The sequence below is a fragment of the Nymphaea colorata genome, chromosome 6 (genome assembly GCF_008831285.2).
Source record: "Nymphaea colorata isolate Beijing-Zhang1983 chromosome 6, ASM883128v2, whole genome shotgun sequence".
Lineage (NCBI taxonomy): Eukaryota > Viridiplantae > Streptophyta > Magnoliopsida > Nymphaeales > Nymphaeaceae > Nymphaea > Nymphaea colorata.
Genome location: NC_045143.1, coordinates 4455285 through 4478213, shown reverse-complemented (window position 1 = coordinate 4478213; position 22929 = coordinate 4455285). Strand labels below are relative to the sequence as shown.

The following is a 22929-nucleotide window of genomic DNA, read 5'->3' as shown; positions in this document are numbered from 1 at the left end:
CAAGCGCCGAATAAATCGCGATGTCTTCCGGCACTTTACCCCCAAAAAGTGTGAGACTCATTAGTTATTTACCTACAGGAGCCTCAATCTTTAATTTTTTGAAAACACTACCTACATCTTTTCTCAATTCGTGCCTGCAACAGGAAATATAGAAACCACGATGGAAATTGCCTTGCTTTTGGTTGTGAAAATCTTCAAAGAATCCGCTTTTACTTTTCGTCTTAGCACGATTTAGTTAACGAACATAAAAACAATTCCACTAACTTAGATGGCTAAGCTTTTTTATTTTTTTCTGCCTTTTCATTACCCTTACTTTTCATGCTGCTTAACAGTCACCTCTAAACTTATGAATTAGTTGTCACTTGATCTTGTGATTAATAGATACTTTAAGGCGAGTATAGAATATCTAAGGGGTCATTTAGTAGTTGTAACACTTTATAAGTGTTTCGTAAATCTACTTCAAAGTCCCGAACATATTTATAAAACACTACAAAATGGGTGGTCATGAATCTGCCACCAGATTTAATTCTCTCTCTACATACATATAGTATAAGTTCAATGACAATGTAGGTTATGAGTAAGCACGACATTTGGAAAAACCTGCTTAAGCAACAAGTAAATGATTCAAACTAATTTTATAAATCTTGGTCTTTTACCAGGGGTTCTTTGTGCCATAGATTTTTTTGATCGCTTAAGAAAGATGTCTAAAAATGAAAAGCGCTAATATGACATATCTTTACTACTGAATCAATATTAAGATCACACCTATAAGGCTATATCATGCACAATTTCATGTTTCTTTGGGTAAAGCAACTAGAAGTTCCGTGTCTATGAACTCTGGCAATTTATAGGAGGGATCTTAGGAGGTGGAATGTCTGACTAATCAAGTTTTGTTCAGGTGAATTTGTTGATAATAATGTTGAAATAGCTGCTAATCTATAAACTGACCATGTCATTTGCTTATATTGGCCATTTGATCATTTCAATTAATGGTATAACCGCTGTTTTCATGCATGTCTAAAAGCTATATGTGTTTCTTCTTATTATCAACTTTTTTTTTTTAGTTGTGTTTTGAAATTTTTGTCATTGTAAATAAATAAAAATTAGTTCTTCATTTTAAAAATGAATAAGTTCATTGATGAACCTCCCACGGGTTAGGTCCATATGGGGACCGACACTAATTAATGCACATTCATGCCGCACCTACGCTCACCTTAAAAATCTTTCCCTTTTAAAAATTTTGAATCGACTAAGCGAAACTAGGTCGCCTTGATCTAGATAAGGAAGTGCAATTTGGATCCAGATCCCGTTCAATTTTCCGTTTCAAAAACATCACTAGATTGTAAGATTATATGAAACAATGACAAATTACAGCGGGCAAAGCCATCGTTGATCACGATCTGGGATCTCTATGGATATAAAAACCGTGTGGGAGGCCCACTTTCCTTTTGGATCCAAGATCCACGATTTTTCAATATAAAGGGATTTGAAACATGTTTGTATAGACAGTTGATCACGAATTAAGTCACCCGGACTCTTCTATTTTATTGTCGTCGAGTCGGGTGCGGCTCAAACTCACGCTCGAGCCAATGTTATATTACTAAATTACTTATATAATATATGTTGTTATGATATTTTTCTATACAATACAATTATTCAAGTATGTTATATACATTAATAACTAAATTGTAATAATAATGTATATATACTTATTCTATTATGTTATGTATGTAATAAATTAGTACCAAAGTACTTGTTTTCTAACAAATTGTTTTGTTTTTTGAGCAATAAAATTGAACTTTTTATTTTTGTGACTGCTCTAAACAGCAGTATTGCTGCCATATCGATCTGTGTTTCGAACAAGTCGAAGTTGAACCTTAGTGAATTGGGTAGTTTTCCAGTGAGTGGGAGGAAATCTCGCCACCTCATGAAGCCCCACCCCCAATCTCTCAGGGTTCATGGCCATTGTCGATGACTAGGGATGACATCCCCACTATGCCTGCCTATTAATCATTGCTCCAACCATTGCACCAACCCCCTTGAGAATAACGAGTTGGGTAGCTTTCACTGTAATAATGAAAGTAGAGTTTAATGACTCAAATCCCTCCTCTAAAGACTACGCAAGCATAGATATATCGCAGGCATAAGGATTCTAAGTGGTATTTGAGGTTATCATTTCTCTTCATCATCTCATCTTATGAACAGATCTATTACACTATTTGCCACACCTTACTTAATTTGACATTTTCGAATTGAAGTGGAACTTGGTCCCCCACTTTGAACCTTTGAAACTGAATCTGGATCAAACAAGAGTAAGATCTGATCTTCATGTGTAATCAGGTCCAATCTTCATAGACTTTGGACTTGAATCCAGATTAGGATACCTGTGAGACAAATTTAGACAAATTTACAAGTAATCGGATCCTTTTTTGCTTTTAACTATTTGAGAGAATGGACCTAATCGACCCAATTACATCCCTACTAGGCAAGGCCATGCACGCAGGGGCGGAGCTAGGATTTTTTTTTAGGGACGGGCCAAACCATTCGTGGGTCGGGCCAAGAGGAGCGACGGGTCGGGCCAAACTAAAAAAAATTGATTTTTTACATATAATTTTTTTTTTTTTTGGCTCACCCGGGCCATGGCCCGGGCGACCCCCCCCCCTCCCTCCGCCCCTGCATGCATGTCTTTCGGATCCTTTGTAAAAACACAGTTGTCAGCATCAAGTGACTATAGTTAGGATGAATTCAAGCCAAGTATACTCTTAAATGTATCCACTCTTTTCGAATATACTTATATTAAGAATAAGTGCGAAGAAAGAAAAATCCTAACCAAACTGGAGTCAAAATCAAATGTCACATTGTGAATCCGATTTTTACATTCATGGCTGAATCTAAATCGGAATTTTGAATTTTCAAAATGTAAAATAACATTATTATAGAACATTTATTTAAAACTAAATATGATATGAATCTAATAGGATATTTATATATATCAGATTTAATTTTTTAATCAGATATTAGTTTTTTTATATCCAATTTTTTTTGAAAAAATGTTCATATTAACATCTTTAACTGTATAAATAGTTTATCCTCAATAGAAACGTTGACTGTGGAAATGGAGATTAAAATATAATTTGTACGCACAGTAATTCTGAGGGGCGAAGGCACGTCGGCAAGACGAGGAGACCTGCCTGGGCCGCCCAGAAATCAGAATGAATGGCAAAACCTGAACATCCGGGTCTCGGATATATGAAATGTCCCACGCGACGCGACCAGGATCGATACCGACCACCCTCGTTCTGCCGTTCCGTTCGTCTCCAGACTCCAGGAGGCAGGAGGCGCCCATCGCCCACTCGCCGGTCGCCGGTCACTCCAAGCTTCCAACTCCAAGTCCAGTCTCCACTGCTCCGCAGCCGCTCCAGGAAGAAGAAGTGAAAAACCCTCCTTCGTCGACCATCGGTTCGTCCGCTCGTTGCCCGTTGCCCGTTGCCCGTCGGTTGTTGCAGCGACCTGCGCGGACCGTGGTGAAGCACAGAAGCAGCATCGCTGCAGTCCAGAAGATTATCAGCGACTGGTTTGCCTGTGCGTCTCTCTCTCTCTCTTCGAGTGTTCCTGTTCTTTCTTCGCCAGTTTTTTTCATTTTATTTTTCTCCATTCTATTTTCCACTTTCACGGATTGGAGGTTTGCTCTTTGCTGGTTGCTTGGCCTGCCAGTTAAGCCGTTGGTGACTCAATCCCGGCCATCCGGCGTCTGGCTCAGCATCGACATCATTTGTGTAAGTTTATCGGGCATCCCCTTCTCTGTCTCTGTGTGTGGAGATTAAGGGCGGGACCGGCCAGCAACCGCCGTGCCCTCTTTCAATCTTTATCGAGATGTGGGCAGGCGACCCTGCCATGGCCTCTGTGTGTGTGTGTGTGTTGCCGATTGTATGGTTTGAATATTTGATTCCTGTTTTGCTGCTGCCTCTCTCAGCTCTTACTGCTGCCTCTGCATCACACAGCTTCACCATGGGTCTCTCTTGCTGTGCAGATCGCTGATTGTATAAACTGATTCATTTCTAACCGATAATTTAGCTTGTTTGCAAATGCAGAATTTGATATATTTTTCATGTGAATCCAAACATGTAGCAACACATAGATGACTGATTGCATGCTTGTCTGGGCGCCTGTTGTGGTTTTGAAATTTTGTTTAGATGTTTGTTGTTTGTTGTTTATTGTTTATTTCATTTAGCTATGAAAATGGACCGTTTAAAACTGGAAACATCCTCTTACCTGTTCTTTTTTTAATTGGAAATGGCGTTTTGAAGGCAAAACGATGTTTTGCCTTCACAACGCCATTTGCGGCGTGTTTGGGTGCGTTAAAAACAGCGTTTACATAGTTGAGTGAAAAATGAGTTTTCAGGATGGCCACATCACATGGTCACTTTGTTATTTGCTTATTATCAAGAAAAATGACTATTTGTTTATTGACGATGCACATGAAATTTTTTCAGCAAGTCAATAGATTATTGCCATTAATAAACTTGATTTTGCACCTTTATTAGACTATATACAGTCTAACGTGCACTGATTGGCTGCTAATGTAACCCCTAAAACGTGATCCTAATGAGGTAAATTTTATCTCCTGTTTGAGACGAAGCTCTTTCTTCTGCCTTTGATTATTTGCGTCTTGCAAAGCATGATTTTCCACGTATACCATTCTTCTTGGGACGAAGGATAAAGCAAAGAAAAGATGGGTCATACTTATTAGGAAGTAGAATGGCATCTCATATTCATCATCATTCCGGTCAAGAATTTAAACTGTTCGAGATCCGGATCGGACAGTCTGCCCTGTAAATAAAGAAGAAATTTCCTACATCCAAATCCAAGACTTAAATCTTCAGTTTCTCTCTGTAAGATCGGCTTTATCAATGGGAGCTGAGAGTTGATTAATCCATCTCTTTAAACTTTTTGAGATCGGCGAAGAAGATCGAGTTGGAGGGTGGTATTAAGTAGAATAACAGGACAAGCGAGTGGCTCTTTTTCCTTCTTGTAAACCCTTAAACAATGGGTTCCTCATGCTACAGTGCTCCCCACCTCTAAAGTTGAGTCTAGCTTTTCCAAGTCACTTCTTACCCTTTTCCGTTTCGTATTGTCACCGTGTCTCTTTCGTTGAAGTAACCACTTCTTTGTTGCTCTTCAGACAGATACTGAAGCTAGTTATATGCACAAGCATGTTCATCTTTATATTGTGCACCTTTACATTGTAAACATGTCCATGTGCATGACATGTTAAAAATATGAACCTGGTTATATGCACCGCCCTGTCCATGCATAGGGATATGCACCGCCCTGTGCATGCAAAGGCAGAAGAAAGAGCTGGGGTTAATCTAGTGTTTATAGAACGCGTCCTAATGAGTTGATGACGTTCTCTTTGGGGAATGCTCAAATGTGAAATATCCGACTGGGTTTCACCTTGAGAGAGGCAGAAGAAGAGCTCTAGTAAGCTTAAAGAAATTCCAAAGTGATGATTATTTGGAATATAAACAGTGAGTCCCAAATAATGATTTTCTTACCTGTTTCCTGATCTGATCGATAGAAATGTACAAGTCTTTTTAGATATGGTTGTATCTTACTCCTTTTACTCCTTATTTGAAGCTATTGGTGCTCATTTGGCCCAGAAAATTATGGAGAGGGATTATGGAGAGGGTGGAGATATTTGGCCCAGTCGAAAGTGTCAACTCAGTACCCGCAAAGGAGCTGCTAGACCACAGTCAATGTGTGGTTGTACTTGCAATTTTATAGTGAATCGCCTGTATGCACGACCATCAGTTGCACTTATTATATACAAGCAGCGGTTGCATGTTAACAAACATGGGTCTATCTGCCACAGGCCACTAGATAGAGATGCTATTGGGCCTAAGGCAAAGGCTATCCCATACGTAGGTAGTGAAATTCAGCGACAGACAATGTCTATGATTTATCTAGGTATTCCTGAGGAGAATTTTTTTCAAAAGCACACTGAGGGCATTGAGCTCTACTGTAGCAGTAATGTGAATGACGCCGAACTTGCTTCACAGTATGTCAGAAAATTAGAGGTGGTTATCAGGCGATCCACTCATGAACTTGATCTAGATGATGAATCCAGTATTCACATGTGGGTTGACCGTCAGAAGAAATCTATATTCTTTTTCGATAATTACTTAAGGCACTGATTCTTTTGTTTTGGGAATTCAAACGGAATGGGAACTGCAGCAAATGATTTGATTTGGTAGGCAGAGCCTTCTAGCAGTTGATTCCACGTTTGGGTTTAGCAAGCTGAAGGTATATTTTCCAATGCTCTTTCATTTTTCAACCATGATGACACATATCTGTCCACGAGGATCATGTTTAAAATGGTGATTTTACTTGCAGTATCCTCTATACTTGCTCCTGGTGTTTGATGCTGGACAACATGCACTGCCAGTTGCATGGGTCATAACACGGAGTTTTGCTAAGCATGAGGTATCAAAATAGTTTTATAAATATATTAGGATGTTTGTATTCTATTTAAAATAATTTTTAGCAAAAATTAAAGGGTCTGGTTTTTGTCTTTGACTAACTGTCTGGTTTTTATCTCTTATATGTATGCACTGGTTAAACTTCTTCAAGTTCTCGAAAACACGACTCCTACAGGAAGAAAACTAGTAAAAGAGAGGAACTTATGTGTCCTATAAGCAAGTGGCAGGACAGTTAGCAGGGAAGCACTTATCTAGAAAGCAATTAGCAACTTAATGTAACCTAACTACTGTATTTATCCATTCCTATTTCCCTTGGAAAAGCAGCTTAGCTAGGCAAACTCTTAATTTGATAACACCAGCTTACAAGCTTGTATAAGTTCTTCTTGAATGTTTCTGTCTGCCTCCTGTACTAGTTCATGTTTTTGTTAATCAAAGTGTGACATGTTTTAGGAAATTTCTGTTGAAGGAGTTCAATTCTGATCAGTTCGCATTCTTATAAGGCTGAACAAAGCTGAGAATAAATTGGTTCACATGGGAATGAGTCCGTTAAATCGAATGATCCCTCAAGAGCAGATCAAGTAGACCAACTAAGCTGAGAATGCCCCTTATAAGGCTGAACAAAGACTCGCACCCACAAATATGCATTTCTCCTAGACTCCTTCAGTTTAATGCTAGCTCCCCCACATTGGCAAGTGGCAAGCTGCAATACCTCTCTCACTAAGGCAGACCCGGTCACGGGAATCATACGATATGTTATTGCATTCACTGAATATTTTTCAGATGCATGAACTCCAATATTGGTGAGGGGACGTTGAAAAGAAGCTTGATTCTCATCGTCTGATGTTAGAGAGCTTGAAGCGACAACTAATTGATCAAAATGTTGGGTGGTCATTTCGAGTTTCAAATTGCATCTGAAGTTACAAGCTATACAGGAGGCATGCAAAATTAAGCAAAAAGAAGCAAAACCCAAGTAATGGTCAGATTTGTGGTGCAGCTAAAGGAGTTCTAACCAAATCGTCAAAAGTGAAATTCAATCAATCTTGGTATAATGAAAGTACAGTCCAAGTAAGCATAAAACATATTGCCGAATGAAATGTGAAGGAGAGATTTGCAATTGAAGGATTTGATAATTGGAAAGAGAAGAAGAGATTTGATATATATGTTGGAGGCCACAACAATCATCATAATGTAGCACAAATGATATACAAATGATATGATGTAGCACAAATGAAATGTGAAAATTTGATGAAACAAAAAAAGCCATGTTTCAAAAGTTGATTGATTAACAAAAAAAGTGCATATAAGACCAATCTTTGGGCAACTATTAATGTGACTAGACTTTTATTAAGGCAAGGATCAATATTTTGAGGGCATGATAAAGGTGAACACTGATGTAGATAAAGTTGTATTGAAAAATGCTCTAAAAAATTGTATTGAAAAATGCTCTAAAAAATAACAAGATAACATTTCTTGATATTCAAAAGGATGTTGTAAGACCTTATTCTTTGCAAACAACAAATGCTATCATTAAGGAGCTTGGAGACACTTTTTTCTCTCTTTTACTTGACGAATCTCGATATGCATCAACTAAAGAGCAAATGACTATTGTCTTACGATTTGTTAATGAAAAAGGTCAAATTGTTGAATGATTTATTACAATTGTACATGTTCTCAAAACAAGTGCCATATTTTGTAAGCACGGATGAAGGTTATCACATTTGCATGGAAAAAATTATCATAAAGCAAGCAATATGAGAATAACATTTAATGAGTTGAAGACTTTTATATTAAATGAACAAAAAATGTGAATATTATATTCATTGTTTTGCACATCAGCTCCAACTAGCATGAGTTGTGGTTGCACAAAATCATTGGGTACTTAAACTATTTTTTGATGCATTAGCCACGTTGCCATTTTTTTTTATTTTTCTTATCTTTTTTTACTTCATGCAAGTGGTCAATGCTTATTCAAGAAGCAAAATATATTAAAATGGTTGAAGCACTTGAAATAGGACAAGAATTAAAACAATAAATGAGTTTTAAAAGACTTGATGATATTGGTTGGGGCTCTCACTATGACACTACACTTAGTTTAATGGACATGTATCCTTATGTGGTTAAGGCATTGGAGTTTATTATAGAGAACACAAGAAGAATTGAGCTAGTTACCATGCTATGTCGATTGCAAGATTTCGATGTTGTCTTTAGCTTGCATGTGATGAATAAAATTTGGGGATAAATGAAACACTTTCACAAGCACTTCAACAATAATATCAATATATTGTGAATGCTATGAATTTAGTTGTTACAACGAAATGATGTCTTTAAGATCTTAGGGAAGATTGTTGGGACTCTCTTATAAACAAAATATCTATATTTTGCAACAAATTTGATATTTCAATGCCCAATTCAGACGAGATATATACGCCTCAAGGACGACCAAGGCATACAACTGAAAAGATGACTTGTTTGCATCATTATCATGTTAAGGTGTTCTGTGCTATTATTGATATGCAACTTCAAGAGCTAAATAATCATTCCATTAAGGTAAATCTAGAGCTTTTCCTTTCAGTGGCATGTTTGAGCCCGAACTTTTTTTTTCTTTGAATATAGATAAACTAATTCATCATGTTGAGTTCTATTCTAAAGACTTTCATAGAGTATAATTGGAAAGACTTAGAAGCCAATTAGAAGTATATATTAAAGATATGAAGACCTATATGGAGTTTTTAAGTTTAAATTCTTTGACAGAACTTGTAAAAATGATGGTGACATTCAGAAAGAGCATACTATTTTCTCTAGTGTATTTGTTAATCAAGTTGGAGCTAACTTTACCAGTTACAATAATAAGTGTTGAAAAAACATTTCAAAATCATGAACAATATGAAAACTCAACTTCATAACAAAATGAGAGACGACTGAGTCAGTGATGCTTTGATTACTTACATTGCGAAGAATGCGACAACATAACTGATGAAGCAATCATGCTTTGTTTCCATAATATGAAAAGCTGATAAGGAAGAATGTGAACTTGTTCACAATTATAGTTATTTGTTTAGCTTTTTGAGGTCCAATTATAAATCTGTACATCACTATAGCTAATTGTACATCTTTACATAATTATAGTTGTTTGTTTTGGGGGTCAATTTTAAATATGTGCAGAACTATAGTTATTTGATTTTTTTTTTGGGCGAATTGTAAATCTATATAGAACTATAGTTATTTTATTTACTTTTTGAAGCCAACTGTAAATTTGTGTATAGTTTTGGATGTTTGCATTGTTTTTAAAATTATAGTTATTTTAACTTGTAAGTTTTTTATTCATTATATGTTTAGTGCCCCTTAGCTAGAAGTATCTGGCCCCAACCCTGGTAACGCATGTCATTTTTGTAGTCCACCGACGGTACTGATCTCTTCATTTATGAATTTCTCAACAAAAATGAAGTGTACTTGTGCATGCTGAAAACTAGATGAGAAGAAAGATGAAAAGAAAAGGCTGCAAGCTAAAAAGAAGCAATCTTTTTCAGCAAAGCCTTGAGGTGTGCAATGATAAAGAATGATTAAATACGAACATCTTGCTTATAGAGAAAAGAAAGAGGGCAAGAATGATTGCTCGACTACGTAATTTTAAGGCTGGAAAAAGCGATGGAACCACTCATGAGTCACGACTAATTGGTTAGTCTTATCCTTTGTGAAGGATTCTTGAAAAAGGATAAGGCTAACTAATTTGAGGCTTCTCGAAAACCTTAAAGGGCATAACATTGCTAGTCGAATCGATAATCATGTAGAAGGCACTTCTGAAAAGAGCCTACTCAGTTCTCCTGAGCCATAAAAGGTAAGATCACGGCACTCTTAAGTCGTAAAAGGTGAGATCATGACACTTAAACTGAAGGGTGCATCATACCCTCCCTCAAGTCCCAGACGCAACCCATAACCCTAGAGAATGAGGGAGTTCTGGCTCACTTCAAGTGGTGGGGTAACCTCTTCTTCAAATTAACTCATAAATTGGGCTTATTTTTTTAAGACAGCCAAAGCAACCCTTCCCCTTCTTTTTCTATGCCTGATGCCTGTTGGGTCAGAGTGCCTTGTGTATGGTTTACATCTAGGCGACTTACAAATTCAAATAGATGCATGTTACAGGAAAAAATGATTTCAAAGTTATTAGAAAGAAGGCTAAAAGCATGAAATTACTACTACGCAACTTGTTTTCCAAACAAAAACTTGAAATGATGAGTTCCAAAAGCGAGGAGTTTGAAATCCAAAAGGGTGTCAAAGTTTTTCCCTTCACGTGATATTTTTATGATGTCCTTCTTGGGTTCAATTATAAACTTTGGTCAATCATCCATGTTTTGTCACCACCATACTCTAGTTTACTAGGCATTTCCATTTCTTCAACTCTTGATTTTTGGTCAATTTTTAGGGAATGCATAAGTTAGTGGGATGGAGTTTTAGGGCCATTGACCCATGGTATCTAGGAATGTTCAACGAGCCTACTTGGACTCCACTCGAGCTCAACTTGTAAGTTAACTGAGTTGAGTTCGAGCATAACTGATAGCTTGAGTTTGAAAACGAGTTGAGTTCAAGTTGGATGAACTCGACTCAACTAAACTCGATTGGACTCATTTAAAGCATAAAATATATATTAAGGGACACAAGCTTAAACGAGTCGAACTCAAGCTCAGATTCAGTTAAGCGAGTTGAACTCGAGGCCACCTCATAAAGCTTGAGTTGAACTTGAGCCAAACTGTGTGTGTGAGTCAAGTTGAGTTCAAGGTGGCCGAGCTTGAGCTCAGCTTGCTTGTTGTACATCCCTAAGGGTATCTCATAGCCAGCCTCGGCCCCTGATTTCCTCGCTACCATATAGTTGTACGCTTATCTAGATTGAGTGACAAAAGCCAAAATTAATGTTCTCATTATTATAAGAACGTTTTGAAATTAAATGTTAAATTAATATCTCAGAGGTAGTTGGCGCACTGGCTCAAGTCAGTAGCTTGGAGGTGGCTGGACAATTCTTTGAGTAGCATGGATAATAATCATTCCGTGTCACTAGAGTGGACTAATGTATTAGCTGATATGCATTAGGACCTCTATAATAACACGGCCTTGAACCTTGGAGGCAAGGTAAAAGGGGTGATTTTTGCAGGAGGAGGTGGGAAATTTTCAGAGATTGACTGCTAAACGATAGGGAGCATAAGAGCTTTGTCTTGTTGCAGTCTTAGCCATAATGAAAAAGAAGATGCCGTGACTAATTAAATCTTTCTCTCACGTCGTAAAATCATAGCTCTCTTAGGTCACATCTCAACAGATGTCTTTTAAATCGTAAGTAACCATAGAATGTACTTATTGCATCACCATATGGTACACTCCCAGCTTTAACTTCGCTGTAAGCAACTCGATCTTACAATTGCTTTATGTCAAGTGACAAACTACAGATGAACATCTAATTAGAAAGTTTAAAAAGCCTCGTGGGCATGTGGCAAGATTTCCTCTTTTGTTCAGGAAAGTTGGGATTAAATGATAGAGATAGCTGGGAATCTTGAGCTTGACCTACTTTAACACGAAAAGCGCAAGTTCATACTGTAAATAAAGTTTTTGTTTGCATTTAATTTCTTTTAGAAATTGAGAGTGATCTCCGCCCACCAAGACTTAAGAAGACAACACTAAAAGGGAAAGACATGATCTGATATGCACTCTTTGAATTTGTAATAGTGTATCCAAGCTAGAACGATATAAGCCAATGAGGCTACAGTGTTTATCTTCGCTGTTTTTAAGTTGGGATATCCATAAGATACAGTGAAAATTGGAATACAATATAATTAAGATTTTCGAGAGATGGTACTTGCTCACCTTTTTGATGCAGGAATCATTATTGTTTGTGGTGAAGCTGCAGCATGGCGACCAATAAAGCAAAGCAAAGTTTCTTTTCTTGAGCAACTTTCCATCAGAACTTAGTGGAAAATAAATTTCAGATTCCCCAAGAGATTATAGTTTTTGAAGAAACTAATAAGGGAAAAGAACTGTTTATTGCTCCAGGAAACGCAGATCAGATTGAAAATCCTTTGTGATTTTTCTACAGATATTACCTCGATATCATAATGAACTAGAAATATCTGATGATAAAAATTGCAACCCTAGCTTGGAATATTAATCTGCTTCCTGAATTGTCGCTTCATTTTCGGTCGTGGTTCTTGGGTACGAGAAGATGGTCAAAAAACGCATGTAAACGAAGTTGTTTAGATGAAAGTTGACCATCAACAGCAAAGACAAGAGCATTTCATTTCTTGATGGAAAGAACCAGAAGTTTATCAAAATTCGATGCAAATAGCATTACGATTATTTGAAACACTTGCGATATACGTTCTGCCACTCTCTGAAACAGAGTGAAAATACGGCGATGTTCTTCAAAATGTTTTGAGAAAGCATCACAATAGACGGTAGAATTGTTAAAACTAAAAGGTGATGATTTCTCGTAGAAGACGACGATGATGATGACTTTCTTTTTTTCTCCCTCAAAAAATGTGGGGAGGATGTTAGACGTTGAATGATGAACAAAGACGGCAGGAACTGGTAAAGAGAGAAAACAGAGGGCAGGGAAAAAATCATGGATGAAAGATCATCATGACCATCGATGGGAGCAGCAGAACAGATGGGCCAATGGCCCCTCGTGCACCTCCATCAATTACAGCCAAAGTGGACGACCACTCTCTCTCTCTCTCTCTGCAACTTACTGCATCTTGATTCATGGCGGTCAAACTATGGGAGAGGAAGGGAAGCCAGCCTCTCCAAACCCCGCAAAGCTCTCAACTTCTCTAATCATGGAGTCAGCTAAGTCTCTGAACACTGAGATATAGAGGGACCCACTCCTCTTCCCCACCCACACCTTTCCATAAGTGCTCCCGCTGTTCGCTCAACCCTAATCGTGGTGAACCTTGGTTCAACCGCAATCGTCATTGCTAATTATTTAGTTCCATGCACATTGTTAAATGTTAAGGATGAGGCGTGGGAAAAATTGAAGAGAAGTTAACATATAAGAACAAACGGATTTATGTGGTTTAGAAACGTACTAATTCTGATCCACTACTAGAACAAGGCATACAAAAAAAAAAAAAAAATAGTATCGACCCTCTTCAAGACGGAGTTTAGGGCAAACAAAAGATTAAACTTGAACAAGGGTCTTTTTCATCTTCCCTTTTATCAGCTACCCACCAAATTCTATCCATGGGAAGGCACAGCATAGTTGGTCGGCTTAGGGGTTGTGTTGACAACACTTCTTTAGTTCAATCTTGAACTGCAAATGATAGCTATACAACACCTATATCAGAAATTAACATAAGAAGATGGCTTAAATGAACCTCTCAATTCGGAAACGAAAATTTATAAATGTCAGTGTGCAACATTCGCGCGATATGCACACTTAATTCGAAATTCCAAATGTTGAGCCGATTCACCTTGAAACTGAAGGTACTTGGTTACGCGTGCACAATATTTGTCCCCTCCAAACCACTTTCATTGTAGTTCAATTGCGTGTTTTAATAAAAGTATGTATCTTTAGACTTTTAATATTTTTATAATTTCGTTTTGGTTCTTTGAAAAACCTTTTTTTTTTGCTTTATTAAGGGCATTTTGTTTTATTACATATCCCTATGCATGCACAGGACGGTGCATATAACCAACCAGCTTCGTATTCATTGTGTTACTAGTCCACTTTTAAGAGTACATGGGCATGTTTATAATGTAAAGGTGCACATTATAAAGATGAACATGCTTGTGCATATAACTAGCTTCAGTCATCTGTCTGGAAGAACAACAAAGAAGTGGTTACTTCAACGAAAGAGATACGGTGACAATACGAAACCGAAAAAGGTAAGAAGTGACTTGGAAAAGCTAGACTCAACTTTAGAGGTGGGGAGCACTGTAGCATGAGGAAGCCATCGTTTAAGGGTTTACAAGAAGAAAAAAGAGTCACTCGCTTGTCCTGTTATTCTACTTAATACCACCCTCCAACTCGATCTTCTTCGCCGATGTCAAAAAGTTTAAAGAGATGGATTAATCAACTCTCAGCTCCCATTGATAAAGCTGATCTTACAGAGAGAAACTGAAGATTTAAGTCTTGGATTTGGATGAGGAAATTTCTTCTTTATTTACAGGGCAGACTGTCCGATCCGGATCTCGAACAGTTTAAATTCTTGACCGGAATGATGATGAATATGAGATGCCATTCTACTTCCTAATAAGTATGACCCATCTTTTCTTTGCTTTATCCTTCCTCCCAAGAAGAATGGTATACGTGGAAAATCATGCTTTGCATAAGAAGACGCAAATAATCAAAGGCAGAAGAAAGAGCTGGGGTTAATTATTATGACAGGCAAGATTCTTGCATGGGTTTCTTTATTTCTTCCAGAGGGGAGAAAAGCAAAAGTATCAAAGAGTAAAAATGTGCGGTAAGAAAAAAGGGAGGGAAGTAAAGAAAGAGCGGTCAAACACAACCTCGAAGACTTCCATATTCTTTTCCTCGAAACTCTCCATTTTGGTACCTGAAAATCAGTGAAGGACTCGTCCACTGTATTTTCTCCCTTGAGTCTTGAGTAGTATGGCATGGCGTCCCCTTTTTAGGAAAATGAAGCCAAGAAAAAAGAGGAAAAATAGTTTGTGAATAAAGGCACTATTAGTGCTTGGAAAAGCGACCTTAGGCAATTTGGTTCATCTCTGCTTTTACCAATTATTTTGGCATTAGGTGTGAAGAAGACATGGGAAATGTCTTCCAGGATATGATTTGGAAACCTTGGTGATTATATATAACTTTTCTTGGTCATAAAAAGCATGCAAAACCTTTATGTATGCTATATATTAGTCATATTCAGGCTCTTTAATGGTTTATAATACATTTATGTTCAGTTTTTCCTTTTTTAAATAAGCAGGACAGGAACAACCAGATCTTGCCATCCCAAGAGAGATGGATCGTGTGTATTAAATTTGAAATCCTTCAGTCCAACTCCCCCCATCCAACCGAGTCGAGGGAATTGTTGTCGGGATATTAAATTTTCAGTAAAAGCACATGTTTCGAGTTCTCTTTTCAGAACGAATACAAGCATCCTCTTAAAGAAATGCCCGTAAACAGCATCCATGCAAAATGCCTTGCGCAACCCTGAATTTTTGCACGTAAGAATCTTAATCTATAACTTATAAAGAAACCAAAAGAATTAAGAATTATTTCCGATGTGATCTCAGCTTTTCGCAGGATTTTTTTTATCAGTATCTACTCAAGTTTTCAAGAAAAGAGGGGCCATCTTTTGAGCTTAATCTGGGCTTTTCAAGGATAATGTTTATTTGTTGAAATAGAACCGGGTCAGGCATCTTTGGTTTGTTTAATGAGCGGTCATACTCATCTTCCAAGGAAATTTACAGCAAGCTAGGTCCTTTGTAAAAGCAAGATTAGCAAAGGCCATTTTGACCACCAGTATCAATAACATGTTAGCTCGGTCCCAAGGTCATTTCATACAATGCTTTATTTGTGTCCCCACCTCTGGCTTTTTTTTTTTCCACCCATTAGTCTCCTTGCCGCCATTTAAAATAGTGCTAGTTTTATATTCTTAAAGATTAAAAGGTGACCAAAATCTTTAGCATTCAAGTGTAGGCCGCTTTTTCTTCTTCTTTTCTTCCTTATGAGGGGAGTTGGAAGCGATATATGATCTGAATTTAAACTGGATTGTCTCAAACCATAACCGGACATGAAAAAATAGGTGAAAAGTAGACACCAGAAATTATAAAAAAGCGGCAAACGAAAGAGAAGAAAAACAAACAAAGAATAATGTAACATAGATAGAGAAAGAGAGAGCAGCATGGATTAGGCAACGATGGATGGGTAGGGCAAAGAGATAGAGAGAGGAAATGTTTTTCCGGTAAGCGGAAGCCGCCTGAGCTCTCACTCCTTCCCCATTCTCAGGGTATGCAGACTGTTTAGAGACTTAGATGAACCTAACTGTAATACATCCATCATTTAGACTGTACTGCCCGACCAACTATGCAAAGCCCTTTGGAGAAGCATTGGCGACGTTCGTAAGAGATTCTAAAGGGGAGACATGCATCTGGCTTTTGTTGAAAAAAAACATAGTGATAAGTTTGGGGGGAGGAATGCCTGAGGGCTGAGGCTGTTCTTGTGGAAAATATTCATCCTGTCTGCTCATAACTCGATGATCTGATTCTTTCGTATCAAATCATTGTGCGATGACGCACATCCAAGTTCCTTATGGGAACCAAAATAGTTCACTCATCATCCTCGATCTCACTTTTTCTCGAATATGATTGCTTCCGGCAGCCAGTCTTACGGTCATCAGCTCTCCAGTGCAAACCCTCAGTTGCTGATCACGTTAATACTCTATACATCATCTAATCACTAGTGCCAATTCCGAAACCATAGTTCAAACTTCATTTATATATATATATATATATATGTAACACTTTGCACTCCCCTTCATAGTGAAACCAAAATTCACACAGACCCTTCGGTTGCACTGTGACTTGTAAAACAAAACAACCAAACAAAATTGAATTATTTTTTCAAATAACATTCAAAGAAATCTATGATGAGAATACCATCAAAAGCTTTTTTCTTTGCCAATACAAACGGTCGACGTTACTTAATTAAACTTAAGTTAAACATAGCATAGTAAAACACCATTCATATTTGTTTGCTTCAAGAAAAAATATAGGGTAGCTACTAGCTAGGAGGTACTTATTCTCATGTTAATTACCTACATGCCTGTGGCTTGTTAGGGACACGTACGAGATATTAGTGCATGTGACCTAGATAAAGTGTATCAAAGTTTTCTTGAGAAAAAGTAAGATATTCAGATTAGATCCTTATAATGAGATATGTGGAGCTTTTGTTCCTTACCAGTTGGCGAGAAAAATAAGGTTGAATATGAAAAGACAACGTAGGGCATTTCCCAAAAGAGTGGAATAAATTCTTATACAGTTTATACAATATGTAGGCGGACGAATGAAGGAGTAGATATATGGGAGGAGACCTCAAGGTCTCAACCAAATGTCTTTCTGGACGTGGTTACTCGGGAGAAGGCAGCTGCTCGTGGCGCTTGTGGAAGGTTTCCCGTATCGGAATCGGCAGACGTATCGGATCGGTGCAGCATTTCTGTCCTGACGCCCATCCACTTGTACCCGTTTATTGTTTACCTTTTAATTCAACAACAATTTTATATATATATATATATATATATATATATATATATATATATATATATATATAAGCAGATGCAATGACAGTAACCCCAACGAAAGAGTGGAGAGAAAAAGAAGAGAATCAAACTTCACGGGCCCCGCTGGCTACATAATTTGAGAGCATTTTCCCTCTATGGGAGATTGACGAATAACTCGTGCCACGTGTCAGCTTGAACACCGTACATCTCTAAAGATGGATGGTGGTCAACAGTTGATTGGATACGCATGATCGGAATGATTGCTATAATGCAGTAGGAATCTATGTGATTGAAGGGCGTGTTTAATAAGTAGATGAGCGCGTACTCTCTCACACACACACACATACACTCTCACGATAAAGACATTAGCGTGACTTTTTAGTTCCCCAAGCACAGAAAATTTTCTTCCAGCATTATAAATGTAATGACACGACAACTTTTGTTAATACTTTGGGTGATGATATTAGGTTCAGAATTATACTGGTAGACCTTCGATTTGAGGCCTAAGCTGGTAGACCTTTGATTTGAAGCCTAAGCCTTTCTTTTTCTTCTTCTTCTCTCAAAATGAAAGACTATTCTACGATGTAGGTGAACTTACAATTATTCAACTGGATCGTAGCATTTATAACAATCAATCTCTCAAAATGAAAGACTATTCTACGATGTAGGTGAACTTACAATTATTCAACTGGATCGTAGCATTTATAACAATCAATCTGATGACTAAACTTTCATCAATCTACCAGCCTAACCAACTATTTATAAGAAGGCGACCTCCTTTCTCTTTTATCTTTAAAGGTTATTGATGTATGAAAGTGTGTAATAGAGACAATGTTCCGTCAACTTGGTAGTGCGCTCCACCCCAATGACCTAGGTGATTAAAGCCTACGAAAATGCAACAAATTCACTGGTGCTTGTCTAACCAGCTACACCAATCACCTCGAATGTTTTAATTTTTCTTTTCTGAAAATGGCAGTATTGGTGACGAGTATATAATACTTATACACGTGCATGTCCAAAGAAGAAGATGAATACTTTTAAAATGCTTGAAAAAACCCAGCCATATTGCATGAAATTAAACATCGAACGAAGAAAAGGAGAGAGAGGTATGGAGAGTACAGGAGGATGGAGTACAAGCATATATAGCTAATGAGTGTACGTGCATGTGCATGCATAACCCTCCTCTTCTTCTTGTGCATGGTATTGAATAAAGGGGAAAATTCTCCCAAGAAGGGAATAAAGCAATAATAATGATAATCATGCAGGCTTTCTGGTAGTTGTGTAGATTAATTTAATCCCTCTCTCTCTGCTTCTTTACCTTTTTTTTTCTCCTCCCTTGATCTTAGCTCTCCTTCGCCTCTCTCCCTCTCTCACCTTTTTCTTCTTTTGATTCCATCGTTCCAAGGCAACCAAGGTGTGTGGGGGACACCCAGGGAGAAAAGGGTGCCCCGACCTTCCCTCCCTACTCATTTTTCTTCTCGATTTCCCACATTCCGACTCTCTCTCTCTTTAAACCCCATCTCCAATCACTATAAAACCCTCTTTCCCCCTTCAATCTCCTCCATCAAGCCACTCTACACCGTCGTCTCCTCCTCCTCTTCTTCCTCCACAAAACCAACAAGCAGAGAAGCGATCACCGTCTTCCCCTGTTCCCTTCTACCCACGCAAGGCAAGCTAAGCTTCTCGCTCTCTATCTCTCTCTGTGCTTTATTTGGTCGCGTCTTTTCAAATTCTTCTTTATTTGGTTGCGTCTTTTCAAATTCTTGCGTCCAAGTTTTCGTGGTAACCGACCCTGCTTTCCCATTCTCCTCCTTCCATCACCTGCCCTTTAATTCTCTCTCTCTCTCCCTCTCTAAGAACATGGACATTCTTATAGCAACAGTTAGATGAGACGCATGTGAAGAGTTTCCTCCTGTACTTTCGACCTGCAATTTCTATGTCGGCGCTCATGGTGCTGTCACAAGGACACGTTGTTTGGTCCTCTCTGTTAGTGACATGGTGCCATATCATTGCTTTTCTTTTAAATAAGAAGATAAAGGTCAAGAATAAGTTTATCTTTACTGTCTACAACGTTGAGGCGCTGCATTTGATCAGTTGATGCCGTCTTGGTTGGCTTGACTCAGCTGAACTTGATCGTAGCCGAGTGAACCACAACTTTCATTTCCTTATCAGTCGTGTTGGTCCATCTCATGTTTTTTGAGTAATTTTGCAGAAAATAGATCACTCTTCGCGGTTGCCTCCCTAAGAATCGGATAATTCAATGCAAATGAATCTACCTATTTTCGCCTCTTGTTTTTATTGCTTCAACATCCGTCTTTCCAACAAATACTTTCGATATGTTTAGATCTCTTAAAAAATGGAGAGTTACGGCTCTGTTCTAATTTTGGACGGAGTTGAGCTTTTCTAATGCCCTGGTGGTTCTATTACTGTGGCATTACTCGGAGTCTGTTTGGAGGACGTTGAAATCACATACAAAATCTTGCTTTAGCATCAGTATTCTCGGGTTACATTTGTTTTTTTGTCATAAGGAAAGTTATGACAATGCCGACGATCGGCTGATGTCTGATTTTGGGCTGTCGGAAATTTTTGTTCAGGCCAAAGAAAGATGAACAGGAAGCCGGGTGACTGGAACTGCAGGTCATGCCAGCACCTGAATTTCAGCCGCCGGGACATCTGCCAGAAATGCTCGGAGCCGAGGTCGTCCGGCGACTACTCTAGCTTCGGCGGCAGGGGCGGTGGCTCGTCCTTCGGCGGGTACGGCACCACCGGATCCGACGTCCGGCCCGGCGACTGGTACTGCACTGCCCCCAACTGCGGGGTCCACAACTTCGCCAGCCGCTCCAGCTGCTTCAAGTGTGGCGCCTTCAAGGATGACTCCGGCGGTGCTTTCGATGCCGACATGCCACGTGGCAATCGGGGTGGTTTTGGGTTCGGGTCCTCTTTTGGTGGCCGTCCCGGCTGGAAATCTGGAGACTGGATTTGCACCAGGTGAAACCTTGCTTCCTCTCTCTCTTTCTCTTTTATATATATATATATATATAGCAAATATGTACTTACATATATGTATGAACCTGTAGGTCTGGTTGCAATGAGCACAACTTTGCAAGCAGGATGGAATGCTTCCGATGCAATGCTCCAAGAGACTCTGGTAATTATCTCTGTAATTTCTTCTTCTTTATCATATTTCCTGTTGTATTTGATGAACTGTCAGAACTAAAGGCTGCCGTGGTATTTGAAAAGTCTAAGCTGGAGATATGGTAGAATGCGGAATATATATATAATATAAACGATCTAACAATCTGTCAGAAACCGCAGCTATTGAATTGTTATTCTGAGGAAAAGACCAGGAACTGGATATGACTTTTCTGGGTCCTATGTCAGCCTTTAGAAAACTGATATTACAGTCTCAATGTTTCAGAAATATCAGAAACATTGGCACACATGGTTCGCTACCAAGATAAATTTGGCAGTCAAATTTGAATGCGGCACTTTCTATGTTCACTTTAGAAAAAGAAGATCTTGGTTTTCTTCATTTTCTCTGTGTTTTTTTCTTTTTCTGTTTCTTCCTTTATTAATCTGCTTTTTTGGGCTTGTCTGTTCACAGCTGCAGGTTAATGACCGCCATGAAAAGCAGTTGAAGGATGGAGACTTTGCCTTGGCAGGGGCTTCTCTCCTCAAAATCACATTTTGTCAGCCTTTTCTGCAGTTTTTCACCTTCTTCCTAGTTTGGTCTAAAAGAAATCACTCTGCACACGCCTATAGGCCCTAGTAGGAGCAACCTTCATATGCTCAACGTGTCCTCTTTTCCTTTTTGTTTCCCAGTATAATTTAGTACCTGTGTCCTTTGTTGGAGAAAGACTTAAACTTTTATCTTGATCATGCTTTATATATAGTTTTAAATAAATCTCTCTCTCTCTCTCTCTCTCTCTCTCTCTCTCTCTCTCTCATATTTGAGCTGTATTGCATATTGTACTGCTACCAAACTTCTAGAAGCTTCGTATCGATATCCCCGTCGAGAGCTCTCTATGGTCTTGGCCACCATGAAAAGTGCAGGCAAAATTATTATCATCCGAGATTCAGTGAAGGTCTCGCTTCTACTTTATCGTGTAATGTTATTGAAAGCAACGAATATAACTAAGCATCAAAGTGACTAAAGTGAACAAATTATTAAGATATGAATCGGATGCAAAATTCAGAAGGGTGTGATTTTAACAGTGCAATGCTTCATGCTCGTGAATGTTCCTTTCCCTTAAAAAGAAAAGAGGAATTTCAATCCCAACATCAAACGTCTAGTTCTTTTGGATTTTCAACAGCTCTTGTCTTTGGGTAGACGTCGAAATCAAGGGGCCATGACATTATTCTGCTTACGTCTTTCTACATGAACTTTGAGAAAATATACTCACTATTAACTTTGATCTTCTACGTTGATATCATCTGAATCCGAACCACGCGTCTTCCAACTGGTGAGAAAATTATCAAAACCATTTATGTCCCCGTTGGTCACAAAATTAACTGCACCACTTAACTCCGGCCCTACTGGGGAGAAAATTATCTGAACCATTTTCATCTCCTACTGACGAGAAAATTCTTGTGGGGAGTTCAAAATCTTGGCAGATTCCTTTAGATATATTTCTTGCTTCGACAAATCATAGTATTGTACTTTATGTTTCTTTTTACTATCCAACCAAATTTAGGTCTAGCCAGTTCAGCTTACGAAGAGATCATTTATGATAATATGAACACGTGACAAAGTGAGCGACATGTATACCCAGTTTTTTATTATATTAATCGCACTCAACATGGTTTTTGTTTAAATTGGGATTAAAGTTTTGAGTTTGGAATCAGTTGCTGCTCAGATTTTACGTGTTTTGAGCAATCCAACAGTTGAACTTGGATGTAGATTAATATTAGGTCCGATATCCGATCCAAGGGAATCTTCAGTTCGAGATGACCAAAAGACTCTGTATGTGTTTCCTCTTTCGTTTATAATCTTTTACACTAAAAGCACATAGACTTGACAAAGTTCCTGCAAATGCTTTAACTTCAAGACCATTCATGTCCTCTATTTTTTTCCTTATAAGTTGGTGAAGTGGCCCTGACATGCTTTAGTACTGGCAAAAGCTTCGAACTTCCTACTTTTAATCGCTGAAAGAATCTAGTCAGAAGAACAAGTTGGAGTCTCTCATCAATAACTGTGAAGACCCAACTCTTCTTTTGAAGCTCAAATATTTGCAGAT

General features: G+C 38.3%; 2 protein-coding genes across 9 annotated transcripts; both read left to right on the top strand.

Moving 5' to 3' along the window:
* The first annotated feature begins 3225 nt into the window (after positions 1 to 3225).
* LOC116255537 (uncharacterized) lies at positions 3226 to 6962 on the top strand. 8 transcript variants are annotated; one of them, XR_007573518.1, is made up of 4 exons: positions 3226 to 3582; positions 3715 to 3776; positions 3974 to 6303; positions 6394 to 6962. XR_007573518.1 is itself a non-coding variant. In XM_050078165.1 (4 exons), the coding sequence occupies exons 1-3, from the start codon at positions 3255 to 3257 to the stop codon at positions 6192 to 6194; spliced, it is 924 nt and encodes a 307-aa protein (XP_049934122.1). In that variant the 5' UTR covers positions 3226 to 3254; the 3' UTR covers positions 6195 to 6303; positions 6394 to 6962. The 8 variants fall into 8 exon arrangements, 4 of the variants coding, with proteins under 4 accessions (XP_049934122.1, XP_049934121.1, XP_049934123.1 ...); XM_050078165.1 differs by having other exon boundaries at positions 5661 to 6303; XM_050078164.1 differs by having other exon boundaries at positions 3226 to 3776; positions 5661 to 6303; positions 6394 to 6483; positions 6631 to 6962.
* Positions 6963 to 19182: 12220 nt separating this feature from the next.
* Positions 19183 to 21596, top strand: LOC116256290 (uncharacterized). The gene is made up of 4 exons (XM_031632617.2): positions 19183 to 19361; positions 20287 to 20680; positions 20770 to 20840; positions 21297 to 21596. Exons 2-4 carry the CDS (start codon positions 20298 to 20300, stop codon positions 21305 to 21307), a joined length of 465 nt encoding a protein of 154 aa, XP_031488477.1. The 5' UTR covers positions 19183 to 19361; positions 20287 to 20297; the 3' UTR covers positions 21308 to 21596.
* The last annotated feature ends 1333 nt before the right edge of the window (positions 21597 to 22929 follow it).